This window comes from Hoplias malabaricus, chromosome 6, assembly GCF_029633855.1.
Source record: "Hoplias malabaricus isolate fHopMal1 chromosome 6, fHopMal1.hap1, whole genome shotgun sequence".
Classification (NCBI taxonomy): Eukaryota; Metazoa; Chordata; class Actinopteri; order Characiformes; family Erythrinidae; genus Hoplias; species Hoplias malabaricus.
In genome coordinates, this window is record NC_089805.1 from 11,810,237 (window position 1) to 11,827,955 (window position 17,719).

The 17,719-nt window shown below is 40.7% G+C and overlaps 1 protein-coding gene across 1 annotated transcript in view; it reads left to right on the forward strand.

Moving 5' to 3' along the window:
* The window catches only part of top2b (DNA topoisomerase II beta), a 35,811-nt gene extending 21,863 nt beyond the window's left edge, over nucleotides 1–13,948 (forward strand). The window contains exons 20-35 of the mRNA XM_066675043.1: nucleotides 308–456; nucleotides 1,110–1,341; nucleotides 1,876–2,010; nucleotides 2,399–2,599; nucleotides 4,947–5,142; nucleotides 5,937–6,028; nucleotides 6,379–6,534; nucleotides 6,850–6,933; nucleotides 7,778–7,975; nucleotides 8,654–8,813; nucleotides 9,823–9,993; nucleotides 11,665–11,863; nucleotides 12,412–12,500; nucleotides 12,719–12,811; nucleotides 13,073–13,296; nucleotides 13,464–13,948. Coding sequence (XP_066531140.1) covers nucleotides 308–456; nucleotides 1,110–1,341; nucleotides 1,876–2,010; nucleotides 2,399–2,599; nucleotides 4,947–5,142; nucleotides 5,937–6,028; nucleotides 6,379–6,534; nucleotides 6,850–6,933; nucleotides 7,778–7,975; nucleotides 8,654–8,813; nucleotides 9,823–9,993; nucleotides 11,665–11,863; nucleotides 12,412–12,500; nucleotides 12,719–12,811; nucleotides 13,073–13,296; nucleotides 13,464–13,613 — 2,529 coding nt within the window. The 3' untranslated portion in view covers nucleotides 13,614–13,948. The remainder of the gene's footprint in view (nucleotides 1–307; nucleotides 457–1,109; nucleotides 1,342–1,875; nucleotides 2,011–2,398; nucleotides 2,600–4,946; nucleotides 5,143–5,936; nucleotides 6,029–6,378; nucleotides 6,535–6,849; nucleotides 6,934–7,777; nucleotides 7,976–8,653; nucleotides 8,814–9,822; nucleotides 9,994–11,664; nucleotides 11,864–12,411; nucleotides 12,501–12,718; nucleotides 12,812–13,072; nucleotides 13,297–13,463) is intronic.
* Nucleotides 13,949–17,719: the final 3,771 nt, after the last annotated feature.

Consider the following 17,719-nt stretch of genomic DNA (forward strand, 5'->3'; position numbering starts at 1 on the left):
TAAAAATGTGAAATGTAAAGCTGTACCCCCTTTAGCTTGAGTCAGCGAGGCAAGGTTGAGAAGGGGGTGAATGCATTTTAATAACTTTAATCAGAGCCAAGGCATCACTGTGATGTATAAAACCAAATTTAGTGTATTAATAAGTCCCTGCTGTATTCCCTATGTGATTTTAACCAAGATGCATGCATTACTTGCCTATTTAATGGTTTGTTGGTATTGTTTGAGTATGTCTTGATTTCAAGTGCATTAAAATACTTTATTTTCACTGAAAAATTTAAAAGCTTCCTATCAACCACTTTTTTCTCAGCAAGCTCTGATGATGACGATCGTGAACTTGGCCCAGAACTTTGTGGGCAGCAACAATGTGAACCTCCTGCAGCCACTCGGTCAGTTCGGTACACGCATCAACGGAGGAAAAGACGCAGCCAGTCCTCGTTACATCTTCACTATGCTGAGGTTTGTCAGTGTGTGCTGTGGCTTTTTGATTTAAATAAAATCACAGTGCTTTGTGGCTTATGGCTTAAACCTGGCCTACACCGCAGAATAACCGGAGCTGATTTTGAGGCTGATTCAGTCCTCCTGACAATTGCAAGAGGTCCCTGATTTTAGGGTGATCGTAAATGATTATCTTCCCAGATTATCCTGCAGTGTGGGGAGTCTATAATCCAATCTTCACTCCTCCAATCTCCTCCCAGAGCAGTCAGGTTGTGAATCATAAATACGTAACAGGAATATGTTCCTGTAGTGTGGGGTGGACGCTAATTATCGGGTTTGAAACGCCACGTAACCGTCATGGATGAAACTAAGGAGACACAGGTGGGGCGACACACGACAAGGTGGAGCTAAGGCGGACACTAGGGAGGAGACTGGAACAAAACAAGACTGCTCATTAGGTACATGGCAGACTCAGAAGCCACAAAGACAGGAAAACAAGGCAAAAGCATGACACCAGGAAACTAACCCCATAAGTTTAGATTCTGAAAGAGCATGTGTTTATTACACAACCAAAATGATGATTTTATAACTTATGCAATATTACTATTATCTTATATGTTTAAATATTATATTAAATCTCTCTCTCTCTCTCTCTCTCTCTCTCTCTCTCTCAGTCCCCTGACAAAGCTCCTGTTTCCAGGTGTCGACTCCAATCTACTGAAGTTCCTTTACGATGACAACCAGAAAGTGGAGCCAGAGTGGTACATCCCCATAATCCCGATGGTGCTGGTGAACGGAGCCGAGGGTATCGGCACTGGTTGGGCGTGCAAGATCCCGAATTACGACCCCAGAGAAATTGTCAACAATATCAACCGCATGCTTGACCATCAGGATCCTTTACCCATGGTTAGAGACTCTGTTCACACACAGTATACCTCCAGACGTGTGTAATAAAGCGTCAGGGGTGTGTTTCTCTTCTCTGCAGTGACAGCGTCTACTCTTCTGGGAAGGCAACTAAATGTTGGAACATTTTCTCTGAGGGTTTGAAGGCATTCAGCCACAGTAGCATTCGTGAGGACTGGTGTTGATGATGGATGATTAGTTTTGAAATCACGTGTTGTTTTGAAAGTAGGCGTTGCGCCGTCACCGTTCTACTGCTCCATAGCCCAATGCCGAGGGGCTGTACGCTCCTCTACCCTCTTGTTTGGTTGCTTGGTTGTTTGGGCATTGACATATTGGAAACTTTTTATTTGCATATGCTCCTTCCTTGGTGTAGATTCCAAAAAATAGACAACTAATGTTTGATTTATTGTATTGAAAACTGTAGCTGAGATGCTCAGATATTTCCTTGCTTTTTGAGTGTGGGTTTTGAGATAAACTAATGTTGTGAATTCTCTCTCTCTTTTCCTCCCTCTTTTGTCTCTGTTTGTCCTTGGGCAGCTGCCCAGCTACAAGAATTTCAAAGGAGTGATCCATGAGCTGGGGCAGAATCAGTATATGGTCAGTGGTGAGGTGTCTGTGCTGGATAAAAACACCATTGAAATCACAGAGCTTCCAATTCGCACCTGGACACAGGTATGATTTAGTTTAGCAAAGTCACTTTTTTGGTAAGGTTACACAAAGGAATAATAACTCAGACACGGAGACAAGCAGAGGCGTGTGAGGACATTTATTTTCACAGCTATTACAGTCTGTAACAAATCATCCTACAGCTGGGGCAGCACAGACCTCCTGCTGCTGAACTGATGATTAATAAAGTCATTATCTTCAATACTTCGTAGCCCTGCTCTGGGGATTTGAACTATAATGCTGTTGACTTGTTATTTTTAGTTGTTGAATATTATAGCTTATGCTAACATTAAGTTGAAACCATCATCCAACTTTCTTAATTGAGACTGGGACACAGTTTCTAAAAAACCCTGGTGAACTGATCTTAACTGATTGTCCTTGTTTTTTTGTGCAGGTTTATAAGGAATCAGTCTTGGAGCCCATGTTGCAGGGCACAGAGAAGACCCCTGCGCTAATAAACGATTATAAAGAGTACCACACAGATACCACAGTGAAGTTTGTGGTCCGAATGACGGAGGAGAAGCTGGCCCAGGCCGAGGCGGCAGGTCTTCACAAAGTCTTCAAGCTGCAGTCTTCTCTCACCTGCAACTCAATGGTGAGAGCTTCTGGAAATTGATGTGCAGGACTGTTTAAATGGATTAGTGCGAGGAATGAATGTCATTTTTTACAAAATCCGTTAGAACGACAAATGAGTTGATGTTTTTGTGTAATGTATAATTGTAATTCAGAATTCAAACAACATGCTCTTTTGTCATTTTATGGAAAATGTTAACAGTATTAAAAATCACAATTGTCATTCAACAAAAAATAACATAAATATTGAGTATTAATTCGCTTGGTTCACAGCCACTATCATAGAATTCTCCATCTGTAAATGGTCTAAACCCACACTCACACGGACCTTTGGACACAGTATTATCCCCAAGAACAGAACTAACACATCACAGTCTTCTGCAGGTTTTTTCTGATGGAGCTCAGAAGGAACGCAGCGCCTAATAAACTCTTCACTTTTCACACTTTTCATTTTTAGTTTTTTTCCTGTTTAATAAAATCTAAATGGTTATTTTTTATACTACACAAAAGTTACCATAAAATGACAAAAGAGTAAGAGAATGTTTGGATCTTTATTTACAGTGGTACGTTACACAAAACAAGCTTTTACACCTATTTAAATCACCTAATAAATCATAATCCGTTCATATTTTAAAGCTCACAACATGCTTGAAATACTCCTTCAGAAACATCAATATGTATTTTTTTTATAAAACATTTCATTGAAATATAATTTGGGCGGCACGGTGGCGCAGCAGGTAGTATCACAGTCACACAGCTCTAGGGTCCTGGATATTGTGAATTTGAGTCCCGCTCCGGGTGACTGTCTGTGAGGAGTGTGGTGTGTTCTCCCTGTGTCTGCGTGGGTTTTCTCCGGGTAACTGTCTGTGAGGAGTGTGGTGTGTTCTCCCTGTGTCTGCGTGGGTTTCCTCCGGGTGACTGTCTGTGAGGAGTGTGGGGTGTTCTCCCTGTGTCTGCGTGGGTTTCCTCCGGGTGATTGTCTGTGAGGAGTGTGGTGTGTTCTCCCTGTGTCTGCATGGGTTTTCTCCGGGTGACTGTCTGTGAGGAGTGTGGTGTGTTCTCCCTGTGTCTGCGTGGGTTTTCTCCGGGTAACTGTCTGTGAGGAGTGTGGTGTGTTCTCCCTGTGTCTGCGTGGGTTTCCTCCGGGTGACTGTCTGTGAGGAGTGTGGTGTGTTCTCCCTGTGTCTGCGTGAGTTTTCTCTGGGTAACTGTCTGTGAGGAGTGTGGTGTGTTCTCCCTGTGTCTGCGTGGGTTTCCTCCGGGTGACTGTCTGTGAGGAGTGTGGGGTGTTCTCCCTGTGTCTGCGTGGGTTTCCTCCGGGTGACTGTCTGTGAGGAGTGTGGTGTGTTCTCCCTGTGTCTGCATGGGTTTTCTCCGGGTGACTGTCTGTGAGGAGTGTGGTGTGTTCTCCCTGTGTCTGCGTGGGTTTTCTCCGGGTGACTGTCTGTGAGGAGTGTGGTGTGTTCTCCCTGTGTCTGCGTGGGTTTCCTCCGGGTGCTATGGTTTCCTCTCACGCTCCAAAAACATGTTGGTAGGTGGATTGGAGACTCAAAAGTGTCCGTAGGTTTGAGTGTGTGAGTGAATGTGTGAGTGTTTGTCACCCTGTGAAGGACGAGCGCCCCCTCCAGGGTGTGCTCCCCCCTTGCGCCCGTTGATTCCAGGTAGGCTCCGGACCCACCGCCACCCTCAACTGGATAAGGGTTACAGACAATAAATTAATGAATGAATGCTTATAACTTTGTAAATGGTCAGGAATCTGCTCGGCTAGAATTGAAGTTAATCTTCTGACCATTGATTCATCTCCCATAAAAGCCTCTTTGCTCAAAGTTACAGATGTAGAAATTATGTCTTAAAACTCTCAATTTCTCTCCATCTCCAGCCCGCCCCCGTCCTAATCCCTGTGAAATTTGACTGAAAAACCTGTCCCTAGAATTAAAATGTAAAATGATATCACCTGTTGGCTTCTTATCCATGTGACACTCAAAATTATTTTTGATTAATTAATTCATTAATTTTTGACCACAAAATCAGAGCCCTAGTTTTAATATTCGTTGCAAATATGGACATAAATTGCGATGGAAGGAGCATTAAAATCTTCAGAAGTATTCAGCTGAACTTGAGGACACTGTGCTCATAGGAAATGCGCAGTCATGGGTTTTTAACTTGAAATCGTGTCTTTTTAAACTTTTTTTTTAGCATGCGCTTCTTGTTTCCTCATCTGTGCTGCACTCTCTGTGCTGCGCTGTGCATCTTTTTAGTCAGGAAAGAGTTTTCTGAAAGTCTGAAAGTTAAAGTGTCCCCTCTCTCTCTCTTTCTCTCTCTCCCTCTCTCTCTTTTGCTTGCTCTTTCTTTCTCTCTTTGTGCTTTAGGTGCTGTTTGATCACATGGGCTGTCTGAAGCGCTACGAGTCTGTGCAGGATATTCTGAAGGAGTTCTTTGAGCTGCGTTTGCACTATTACAAACTGAGGAAGGACTGGCTGGTCGGCAGCCTGGGCGCAGAGTCAGCAAAACTCTCCAACCAGGCTCGATTCGTGCTCGAGAAGATCGAAGGAAAGCTTTCAATCGGTGAGAGAACTTGCTCCCTCTTTATATTCATTTACAAATCTCAGCCTTTTGTTGGTTTTAGAAGTTTGTTTGATTCGATTCCCATGTGTTAAATGAATCTTTCACACCGGAGTAACTTGGTATACAGATTATTAATATGAACAGGTGTGTTACAGTAGAGGTGGGCAGTATACACTGATGAGCTGTAACTTTTTGTGTCAGCACCCACCCCCCCCTCTCTCTCAGCTGGACCTCTCTCTATGGGTGCATTTTGTAGTTCTTTATGATGAAACTGTAATACCTCTTTCACCCTGTTCTAACATGCTCAGGACCCCCACAGAGCAGCTATGATTTGGGTGGCGGATCATTCTCAGTGCTACAGTCACACAGACATTGTGCTGGTACTAGTGGATCAGACACAGCAGTGCTGCTGGAGTTTTCTAACCTCCACAGTGTCACTGCTGGACTAAGAATATTCCACCAACCAAAAACCTCCAGCCAACAGTGTCCTGTTTGTCTACCAGAGTGGACACAGTGTTTACAAACTCCAGAGTCATTGCTGTGTCTGATCCACATTTACCACTAACACTAGTCTAATTTGGCTCTAACGGTTTAATCTCCTGTTGTGTATATTAATGCTTTAGGCTTAAATATATTCTACATTTTGAAGCTTTATTCTCACAAGCCCTGGATTATTTTCACATTTTCATAGCAGTGCTTCTTCTCATCCACTCAGGAACTCCAAAGCTATATTGCAGCATTGTCAAATGCACACACTTTGGCTCACTGTAAGTGTGAATTCTTTTCTCTTCTAGAGAACAAGAGTAAGAGAGATCTGATCCGAATGCTGGTGCAGAGAGGATATGAATCTGACCCAGTGGTGGCCTGGAACAAAGCCCAGGAGAAGGTATACATTATACAGTGTTGTGCAAAAAATCTTAGCCACTTAATGTTGTTATAATTATTTAAAGCTTTCTTCTCAATAAGCGTGGTGCTTGTATAAAATGTTATATATTTACTGTACATTCAAAAACCTAAGTACTGCAAAAGTAAAAGGATTTTGTTTTTCTAGAAAGTAGTAGCTGTGTTGTGAGGGAGTGTGAAGAACAAAGTTTGTTTCCAGATGTTCTCCTTGATCGTATGGATTTTTAAAAGTGATTTCTAAGTGCTGTTCTCTCATTCAGTCTGACACTTAAAGACCCTGTTGTAACCAAATAGAAAGGGTGAATTCCTCCTCCTTTTAATGACTTCTCTCAGGCTCTGGAGGAAGAGGATCACGACGGAAATGAGAGCGACAGTTCGATAGACTCTGGCTCGTCTTCAGGGCCAAACTTCAACTACATACTCAACATGCCTCTGTGGTGCTTGACCAAGGAGAAGGTGGAGGAGCTTCTCAAACAGAGAGACATGAAGGTACGCGGCAGCAGGAAGTAACAGGATGCAATTCCAATGTATTTTCACAAATTACATTTTATTTAAAATTTTTAGACACATTTTGCAACTCTGAAACTTAACCTCTGACTTCATCTTAAAATTTCTTCCAATCATCCAGCAAAGTGGATCAAAATAACAGATAAATTCTTCAGTAAAGAATTTGATAAATGAGGTGCTATTCATTTGACTTGCCTGGTTTTGAGAAACTTAAGTAATGTAGGTATTAAATAACCAGAAAAGCCAGAGGAGTTTACTCTGTGGACAATAACTGCTGTATGTGTGTTGTAAATGCAGAAAGCAGAGCTGAACGACCTTCAGAGGAAAGTTTCAGAAGATCTGTGGAGAGAGGACCTGGCTGTTTTCATTGAGGAGCTGGATGTGAGTGTGTGTGTGTGTGTGTGTGTATGTGATTGTTGGATTGTCAGTGTTCAAAGATCATTTGTTTACTTGTGTATTTCAGCAATTACGGTCTTTCTTACACGATGAAACGTCTTTGTACTTGAGGAATATTTTAAAAAGTGTCTACTGAATGGAAGCGCAGGAAGAATGGAAGTAATTGGCTAGCTGCCCACCCTCCATTGAGGTTTTCATGGACACTTAACTATTACTACAATTATGACTATTGCTATTATTATTATTATTATATAATATAATATATAATATAGTAATTGCTTATATCTATTATTACTACTGTGATTATATCTGGGGCAATGAATGATTATATCAGTACACATGTGCATAACAGCAGACTTATGTAATAGTATAGGGTCCCTTTTGTAGGCAGATTGACCAGAGGAGGGCATGTCCCCCGTGTGAGCCTTGGTTCCTCGCAATGTTTCTTCCTCAGCTCTGAGGGAGTTTCTCTGTGCCACTGTCGCCCTTGGCCTCGCTCTCCTGGGGGTTTACGTTTCATGTTAAAACTTTGTCTTTACTGGAATTCTGTAAAGTTGTAAAAACGCGCTATACAAATAAATTTGATCTGAAGTAGAGCATAACACAAGATTAACACATAAAACAAGGAGGAATGAACAGCAGCACAAATGCTATTTATTTGACAATTCCATGACTTTAGATCAATACGTAATGATTCCGAATGTCATCTGAGATCAGATAAGGCCCTGATAGAAAATACATGAGATAAGATCATTGTGTATGTTTTGGCATTTGTAAATCTGTGTGTACTAATAAAATCAGTCTGTATTTTTCTTTCTTTCCCTCTTAGCGAGTGGAGGAACAGGAGCGAGAGAACGCCAGCCAGGGTAAAGGTGTGAAGTTGGTTAAGGGGAAGGTTGGAAAACCCAAAGTGAAGAAGATCCAGCTGGAGGAGACTCTCCCCTCGCCTTTCGGACGCAGAGTCGAGCCCCAGATCACACTCGCCATGAAGGCTGACGCTTCCAAAAAGATGACCAAGAAGAAGAAGGTGAGGGTTATTAAGTACCGAAGCAACAAACCATCAAATTGGTTTGTTAACTCTGATTGAATCAGTTCATGCTCCAGAGAATAGTTCCATTTGGCTTGCCATGGTTTCATTTACATCACTGACATACTTTACTGATTATAATTTGTAATTAATGTAATTTTAAGACTGCTGCCATCTTTTTATGGTGAAAACACTGTAAAGGCATATCATACAGAACTGGGAAATGTCTTCTCAGTCATCTCTCATAGGAGCAAATACCTAGGAATGGTGTAAGTGGCACGTTTTCACATTGGCAGAGTTAATGACTTCGGAAACTTAAACTCCACTCAACTCAATAATCGCTGGTTCTCAATTAAATTGAATGAGTACTGGCTGCTTTGCTGTATTATGTGAATGTAGGGTAAGAAAGAGCTTTTCATATCTATACAGGGAGCCTACACCCGCTCCAGAGGGTGGCTCTCACACTGAGAATGACTTTCATGCTGAGGCAGCAGCTTGGACAGAGAGGGGTGAGGGAGGGGTACTCAGTTTGTCGCAATCTTCAACCTCACCACAAGATGCCACTCATTCTTAAACACTGTACATTTAAGCTGTACCTGTGTGAGTGTGAGCAGATTGTTAACCTTTTAAACGTCACAATTATTCTATGTTCATTCAACTGCCTGAATTATCCTCCAGAGTGATGCAGACCTTGCAATGAAGATTGAGTTTGACGAAGACGCTGTGGTGGACTCTAACGGAGCTGCAGGAGAAAACACCCTCATCTCTCCATCTGGCCTCCCCAACCCCGGAACCAAACCCAAGGCTCCACGAGTGAAGAAAGAGAAGAAGGAACCCGGTAAAACATTCAGTTATTCTCATTAGAGCTAAGCAGCAGATGTTTTATAGAAGGGGCTATTAGTTACAGTTGAGGTCCAGTTACTAAAATGTCCTACCAATGAAGGTCCATTATTTTACAACAGTGCTCAGTATCATTAATTTTTAGTTGGACAAATGAATACTTCTTTCTGATTAACATTTACAGCAATTAAAGTTTCCTTTGCTATAATTTTAAGAGAGGAATAGGAAGCACAGTACAAAAAAGCGAAGTTTTTAAGGTTCGAGGTAGTTGCAGCAAAGCACGAGTTCAGTCCCTTATTAATGCAAACTAGGGCTGTGCAATTGATTGAAAATTAATCAAAATTAATCGACATTCCGAACTAAGGATATAATCTTGTCTGTATCGATTATATAATTTTTTTTTTTTTACTTTTTTTTTGTTTGTTTATTGTGTTATGTCCTCACTGTGTGTTCATGTACTGTCCCTTTAAAACCACACTGCAGGAGAACCTAAACGCAGAGGCCAACCGAGCAGCTTATAGCAAAGAAAATCAGTGTTTATGCTTTGGACGTGCCGTGTTTTGAATTTAATTAAGATGACACTAAACAAAAAGAAGTCAGATGTAAACGCTGACAAAAAAAACGACCAAAGCACAATCTCACACCAAATATAAACAGTGCTCAAAAAACAAGAGAGAAACACATTCTCAGCGACATTAGAAAAATATCCCAGCTTAAATAGAGGACCATATTTACAGCACAAGCCTCGTCACTGAACTGTGAGGGTCAAAAATACAACAACAAAGTATTCGTTCATTAAACGTAATCGTGGTACAGTGTGATATTGATTTGTGCTCGTATCTGCCAGCACTAATGCAAATATATACATCGTCTGATATTGTATGAGCACTGCTTATTTTTAAAACCTAATAGAGGTGCATGACTATGTAATGAGTAATGGAGAAGGTGAGTTAATAAGTATGGAAATGACTTGGAAGAACTCTGTCTGTGACATCCTGTTCTTTTAGGTGCTCCCAGACAGAGGAAAGCTCCAGGAGCAGGGAAGAGTCCTGCCAAAAAAGCCAAGAAGAGGAACCCCTGGTCAGACGATGAGGAGGAGAAATCAGAAATCAGTGATTTGGATGAGAACAGTGAGCAGCCCGTTATTCCCCGAGATACAACGTCCAGGAGAGCATCAGGTTTGTGTTTGAGTTTACATTACAAGTTCTGATTTATTTTTACAGGGTATACACTTAAGCCCAATTTATACTTCTGGGTCGGTCCTACAGCGTAGGGCTTGTGTAGGGGCATAGCTCTCTAGAAATGTAACAACAAGTCACGTCGACACAGAAAGGAGGGACATTGTTGAAGTTGAACTGAAGAAGTACAGGAACATGAACTCCTCTCCTCCACACACACAGAGACACAGACCGCAGCACATTCACAATGACAGATTTCCTCAGTCATGGTGTGGACGTCAGTGAGGAATAATAATGTCAAAGAAAGGAAAAATACGGTTGGGGAAAAAAATAACTCAAGGAGAAACAGGACCATGCAGGAAAAACGTGCCAGCTTTGTATTTGTTTCTTTCCTGGCACCTCATGTAATAAATGCTGCTCTGTCCCAAACAGCTCCCTCCTTACTACATAGTGCAATTTAAAGATTTATAAAAGTAATTCTACTACACCACTACATTGTGTAGTACGTAGTGTAGAGTAAGATGTGTTAAAGCCCTAGTGGTGTGGCCAAAGCAGAAGTATAAACGCTAACAACGGCGTAGGGCTCTGTGTCGAGTCAAAGCACAATTATAAATCGGACATTAGACCGCCAGAATCTTGCATCACTCTGAAGTCTCATAAAAGGAAACCAGGGTCTAAGCAGACAGAAGCTAATTGGATTTTCAAGAACTTCTGGTGCTGTGCCATGTGGTAAATGAAACATATTTCAATCCCAATGTGATTTAGGTTGTTTTAGGTGAACATTTTTCAACTCTGTCACTGGTCAAAGCTTGCTTTTGTGTGGGGGACTTTGCTGAGGTTTACAGTATTGTGATATATTTACGATGCACAGCTAAGTTACTTGCGTTTTAGCAGCTTTCGTATTTCATCTCCTTAATAACCTCAAAGTTCAGCAGATCTAGGGGCATTTGTGATGGAAAACTCCATACGGCAAAAGGGTATTTGAGGCAGAAATAGTGGGGAATTAAAAAACCCTGTAATCACAGTGTGACCACGACTAGTGTGCTGTACACTATTCTTGGTTTCATTTCATAAAACAAACTGCAACCGTGTGGTTTCAGCTGGGGTTTTTGAGGTTTTGATGTTTGAGCCAGATTCCTGCTCACATCGATCTCTGCTCTAAACAAACCGACAACAAAATACCTTGCAAACTTGGCTTCATAGACCTAGCACCCTCCAGCTTCATTCCTGAATGTGAAGCCCCTACCTCGGCCACTGACGCACACACCGCCTTCACACACACTGCCTCGTCTATTCGTCTCTCAACAAATGTCCCACAGAATGATGTAAGTACAGTGCAACAGTGAAACCGTTTGCCCCAACACATCTCTATCCCCACACAACTCTAATATTCAAACCTCAGCTCTGAAATTATTGGAATAGAAACTTGTTTCCAGGCAGTAAAGCGTCAAAAAGGGGTTTTAAAAAATGTATATATACGTTATGAAGAGTTATGAAGAGATTAACATTGTCTGTGCAGTGAATGGAGAGCATGTTTAAAGTACTGTTAATAATGTAAATGTAATTATATTTAAAGGTGGTTTTAAGAAAGAAAACTGAGGTTAAGACAGTGGGTACTAAAAGCTTGTAAAATGCTTACAAAAAAAGTCTAACCTTCTGTTTTCCTTGTAGCTGTAAAGGCGAAGTACACCTTTGATTTCTCAGAAGAGGAGGATGAAGACGATGGAGACGAACAAGAGAACGATGTTCCTTCTTCTCCAGTTCACTCTTATAAAGACAACTTCCCCACGAGCCAGAACAACAACAACAACAACGAGGAGGAAGAAGGCGATGATGATGACATTTTCCCCCCGAAACTGAAGCACACTTCGTATGTACTTGATTTTACGGTCTCTGCAAAGTTCAGATTGCACATCGGTGATTACAATTAAACAGGAGGCACCTCGTATTCGGTTCCTCTGACACAGAACTAAGGGTTGTTTAATTGTCAGCGCAGATTGAGGGTTTGAATCTCTGTCATTCTGTGAGAAAAGTAGTTAAACACTAGGTAAGATTTGGGTATTTTTTGTTTCTGGGCTCTTTGTTCAAGGGCACTTCAGCCGTGAATGAATTTTTCCATCGGTTCAATTCCCGGGACCCTCCGGCCTCAAGCTCGCTTCTCTAACCTCAAACACGGCAGACGTCATCTGCACGGAACTTTAAAGGCCAACTTACTGTGTATTGCATGGATTTAACACATATATTATTATTATTTTTGTAGATAGAAATGTGTCACGTTTAAGTCTGTTCTCTGCAGAGGTTGTGATCACACATTTAATACACACTGTATTTGCTGATTGTAGATGGGCCCCATATTTTATTTCCCTTTTGTAATCTAGTCTTGTTTTTTTAATCTATACACATTATCTTTTTCTCCAGTTCTGCCCCAGAAGTGAAGCAGAAGAAGGAGCCAGAGAGGAGTATCTTCACCTCCAAATCCGCCTACTCTGAGAAGAGCAGCGACAGTGGTGTGTGTGATTTAGATTTGTGTGGTCGAATGTGTGACCTCTGAGAACTATCTTGTTTTGTCTTTAACATATTTTCTTTTCTCATTTGTGTTGTGAAAGTTTGTTGAAATGAGGAAAAGAAAAGCATTAATCCTTTGAATAAAAGCAAGAATATCTGCATTGATACAAGTCATTTATTTCTTGTTTTTATCTGTTCTAAACACTTGTGTTTTCCTCAGAGGTGAAGTCAGACAGCGACGAAGACGACAGAGGTCCAGTTTTCTCATCGTACTCCAGCAGCTCTGCCTTCGAGAAACCTGCAGCAAAGAAAGGTAACAGTCCACATCCACAATCTCTCTCTCTCTCTCTCTCTCTCTCTCTGTCTCTCTCTCACACACACGTGTGCTTTTTCATGTATTGTGGGTTCATTACATAAACATCGTTATTTTGTGGACGTTTAGAAAAAAGCCCCACACTATAAGTGAGTAAGCAGGTTTTGACATTAAACTCTTCAGATCACCACCACTGTGAGCGTTACTTTACATTTGATTTATTTGGAGAGATTTCACATCTGTGTTGTATCCTCTTTTCAGCCAAGAAGCCGTCAGATGCACCTCCTAAACCCCGGAAAGCTCCAGCGAAGCCCAAGAAACCTGACACCTCCGTCTGGGACTCCGACTCGGACACAGTGGCGAAAAAGCCTCCAGCGGTGGCTAAAGGCCCAGGAAAAGGCAGAGGGAGGAAGAGGAAGCCTTCTGGCTCTGAGGAGGATGATTACAACCCTGTGAAGAAAACTGGAAAAGCCCCGACCAGCAGAGTGAGTTTCACGGTACACATCAGGAAGCTGCTCAATTAAGCCACTGCTGTTGCTTTAGAGGAGATATATTCTCCCTCTTCTCCACAGTGGAGCCTCTGGGTGGCCTCTAGATTCATACATTAATGCGAACAGAACAAGTAACGTGTTTATGTGTGTTTTTCCTGCAGAAGCCGAAGAAGCCGGTATCCGACGACGACGACGATCTGAACAGTTTCAGCCGATTGGACTCAGCCAGAGACCGACCGGGAAGATCCAAGAAGGAGGTGAAATACTTTGCAGAATCAGATGAAGACGATGAAGAAGACATGTTCGACTAGGCAGCCAACACACACACACACACACACACACAAACAAACACACGCTTGTGGTATATATTCTGTCCTTCGTCCTGCAGACTTTTGTACATTTATTCCCTCCCGGTTTCATTTTTCTTTATTTGTGATGTTAAATGCTTTCTACTGTGTAGTTGTTTTACACTTTTTATTCTTAATATTATTATTATTATTATTGTTATACATGAACAGTTTGTTTTCCTTTCATTGAAATGTATTTGTCCTAAGCAGCTTTTAGAAATTTAGACTGCGGTGCTACAGCACATTTTAATTGTTGAAAGTAAGAGACAAAATGTACCTTTTGAGATGAACTTGGAAATAAACATGAAATATAAACAAGCTTGTGCTTGTGTTTCTGCTTCTGCACTGTGCAGGAATGAAGTGCATTTTTCAGGAGCATCCCGTAATAAGACAGTTTGTCTACATGTATTTAAGTACGATAAATCGTAGTCTTGGCCTGTAGTTTCATATTAATGGAACCTTTCAAAGCGCTGAGGAGTTCCAGACTAGGCCTGAACTCTGAAAGTTTGAAAAACTGACACATAACATTCTTCAGTACTACATTCAGTACCACCCCCCCTTCCAGTCATGTGATAGTGTCTTTAGTGTGTGAGCTATGAAACCCTGCCTGTCTGAATTAATGTTTTTAAACCACACACAAATACACACTAACAAGGCTAAACACTGTAGTGAGGATTTAAACGATAAAATAATGGCTTTTGGCTAGATTTATTGATGTATGATGTACTTTTGCTTGAACTAAAATTTTATTTTCAATAAATACCTACAAGCAAACTGCACAAGATACAAACCTGCACACATCTTTATTTTAAAATAAATATAATTTTATTATTTCGCCAGGAGAGTTCATGGTAAACAGTATATGAACATACAAAGCATTGTTAATGTACAAACAAGACACTGATGGAAAAAGAAAAGGAATGGACAAAAATAGACCAAATATGTTCTGTATCTTTCTTTTTTCCGCATCTCAGGCAGAGGTTGAAAGGGTTTAGCAGTAAAAGTCTTTTTTTCTTATTTTTCTTTTTTTTTTTTTACATTTTCTTTTTTATTATTTAAGTCACGGCTTTCTTGCCGTTTCTGACCCTCGAATCCTTAAAGTTCATTAACGTGAAGCAAGAATGCTGCAAGTTTCAGAAGAAAAACAACTTCACAACACGATGATGTTCCTTGAAACAAAGGCGACAACATTTTTCAAATGTATTTTTTCTTCTAAAAAAGATTTGAAATATACATATTTTTACGTTCCCTCAATTTTACAAGATTGTTCTAACAGAGCTTCAGCTGATTGAGCCTTAAATGCTGACAGTGTATCGGCATTTTAATTCACCAACAAGATTAATAATAATAACAATAACAGCAATAAAAATTTAATTTGTTGTAACCATGTTTAACAGGCCCTCATCCACCAACGATACACAAGGCATAGTTTTCTATGGAAAATTTAATTTCTTGAATATAAATCCTTAGCATTTCAGTATTAAACCTGTGAATGTTTTATAAACAAAGCCCCAGGCTCTGCTCCCAAATTTAAACCAATGACTAAACGAATATATGAACCACAGCAAAATGTTCATATTTGAATCCAATGGTAAAATCAGACAAATATGGTGCACATATTTTGTAAAGTTAGGCTCAAGTAATATTTTCAGATCCTTCTTGTCCACAATGTTACAGGTTTAAGTTGTTGATCTGTCTCCTCCTCCTCCTCCTATTAATTTCCTAATATATTTTTTTTAGGATATGTTTGAACTTAACATACACAAACTTTTGTAAACAACTGCTTTGTCTGGCTACAGACTTAGCTGCAGGAAAGTGGTGTATACAGACTTAGCTGCAGGAAAGTGGTGTATTCCAGTATTTGTTTTTGTTAGCCATGTAGCCGTTAGCTTGGAAACTAGCATGCTAGCATTCTAAAAGTAAGACGTAGCATGATTAATATGAAGTATTTACATGTTTGTTCACTGTGCACTGTTGAAAAACAGCTTGTATATATTACGTATATGTATTTTACTTTATATTGTTGTATTTAAATAGTCTTGAAATGGGCAGCATCCAGTTGTGATGATTTCAGGGCAAACTCACCCACGTCATGCTGATATGGGGACTAGCATGTTTTGTCTGTGGGTTAAATACTGACTGCAGATTTGGATGCCCTGAGGGTCAGTGATGAAACGGGTTATACATAGGATCAGTCGGCTGTACCACCCGCCTATATGGAGTGCTACTGGGCTTCCCATATTTATTGGGTACAAACAGCCCACCTGGGAGGTCTATCCCCACTACGATGTGTTGGCAGGGGTTATGATGCTGTAGTCAACACCTGATCCCAAAGAGAAGCAGCATGTTGGTGATATTCATGTGTGCTTATCTTATAAATACAATATTTCCAACACAAAACAAAGCCAGCTTAAGGAAGTGGCTAAAGGGGGCGCTAGAGAGGTAAACACAAGGAGACGTGAAAGAGGGCATGTTAAAAAGGGATATTAAAGACAGCGAAAGAAGGGAGAAAAGCACTGTTAAAGACAGAGCTGTGATCAGACCCACAGCCTCCATTAATCTCTTTAAAAGAACTGCAATCTCTGCAAATAATTACAATACATAGGTTCCTGTGGTGAGTGTTTGTAAAGGCAGTCAATGAGATGATGCCATTCAGGTCATTCAGTACATCAACACACACACACACACACACACACACACACACTGTACAGAAGAATGTAAATCTACACTGCATCTGCATGTATCTCTGCCTCGACTCTGGAGAGATTCAAATGAATACATAAGCATTTTTAACACATTCAAATTTAAAACAATAATAAAAATAAAACAAAGTAGTAGCAGGCCTCAAAAGGCATCGGTGAACCATGTTTTCCCTCCCTCTATCTGACTAAACGAGCCGTTATAAACAGATTCTTCAGTAATTCTCACAATCTGATACTGAGCAACACTGCGTGAAATAATTCCCCTAAGAGAGACCACCTTAAATCCAGTAAACATACACTGGAAGGTCAATGGAAGGGTATTAACATGGAGTTTCATTCTGATTTGCTGTGACAACTCTTCTAGAAAACCTTTACACTAGATCCTGAACCATTGCTGTGAGGATTTGATGAAACTCAGCCACATGAACATAAGTTCTCAAAGATATTGTATGGGGCCCCAACATTACAGCGAACACAGTGCCACAACACTGGGGGTCTTTATACGCTAGTTGACACTTGACACTGGGCATGGCTCATGTGCAGCTGCTCCTGTGTTTCAATAATGATTGACAATAAATCTCTAAATATGTATTCCACCATGATTTAGACTAGATTTCAGATGATTTCTCATGCCAAGTTGTTTTGAAACACTTTGAAACACTTTTGAAACACTTTGGAAACACTTTGCTGAGACACGAGGGGAAGGTGGAGCTGAGATCTCCTCCATCTCTGTGAAAAAGAGGAATGAAAAAGTAGGACAAGGAGAAGACCTTCAGATTGCAAAATGATTCTGGCACCGTTCTAGCACACATCCACGTGTGAGCTCCCAGCTCACCACAAGAGGGCCACGTCAACACAAAGACCAGGGCCACAGGTCACCAAAGGTCACTGTTTGGGCCGCACGTAGTTTGCAGCATCCACAGTGGCCCAACAGCTCTGCCAGATCTGAGCAATGTTCTCCACATGCTCTCTGTGGAGGCCCCAGAACAGATTCAGAAACACAGTAAAGAAACACTGCAAACGGAGACCCCCTAAGGCAAGCCACACTTAAACCTAGTCCAGGATTCTCCTATCTCTAATATTTCTGACAGTGAGGTCGCTGCAAGTTATGAGGTGATTCACCTGTTTCTGGATATTTTTCTTGTTTTACATTTATTTATTTATTTATTAACTTATTATTTAAAGCTCTTTTCATTGGCAGATAATTTTGCTGGTACTGGGAAATATTTTTCAAGAAAAATTTCTTGTGATTTAAAAAAGTATTGCTCATAAATTTTGCCCTGTTTAATGGAAAAAACTTAAATCAAGAATAATATATAAATATATATATATATATATATATCCATGAAAGATATCTAGCAACAGGTT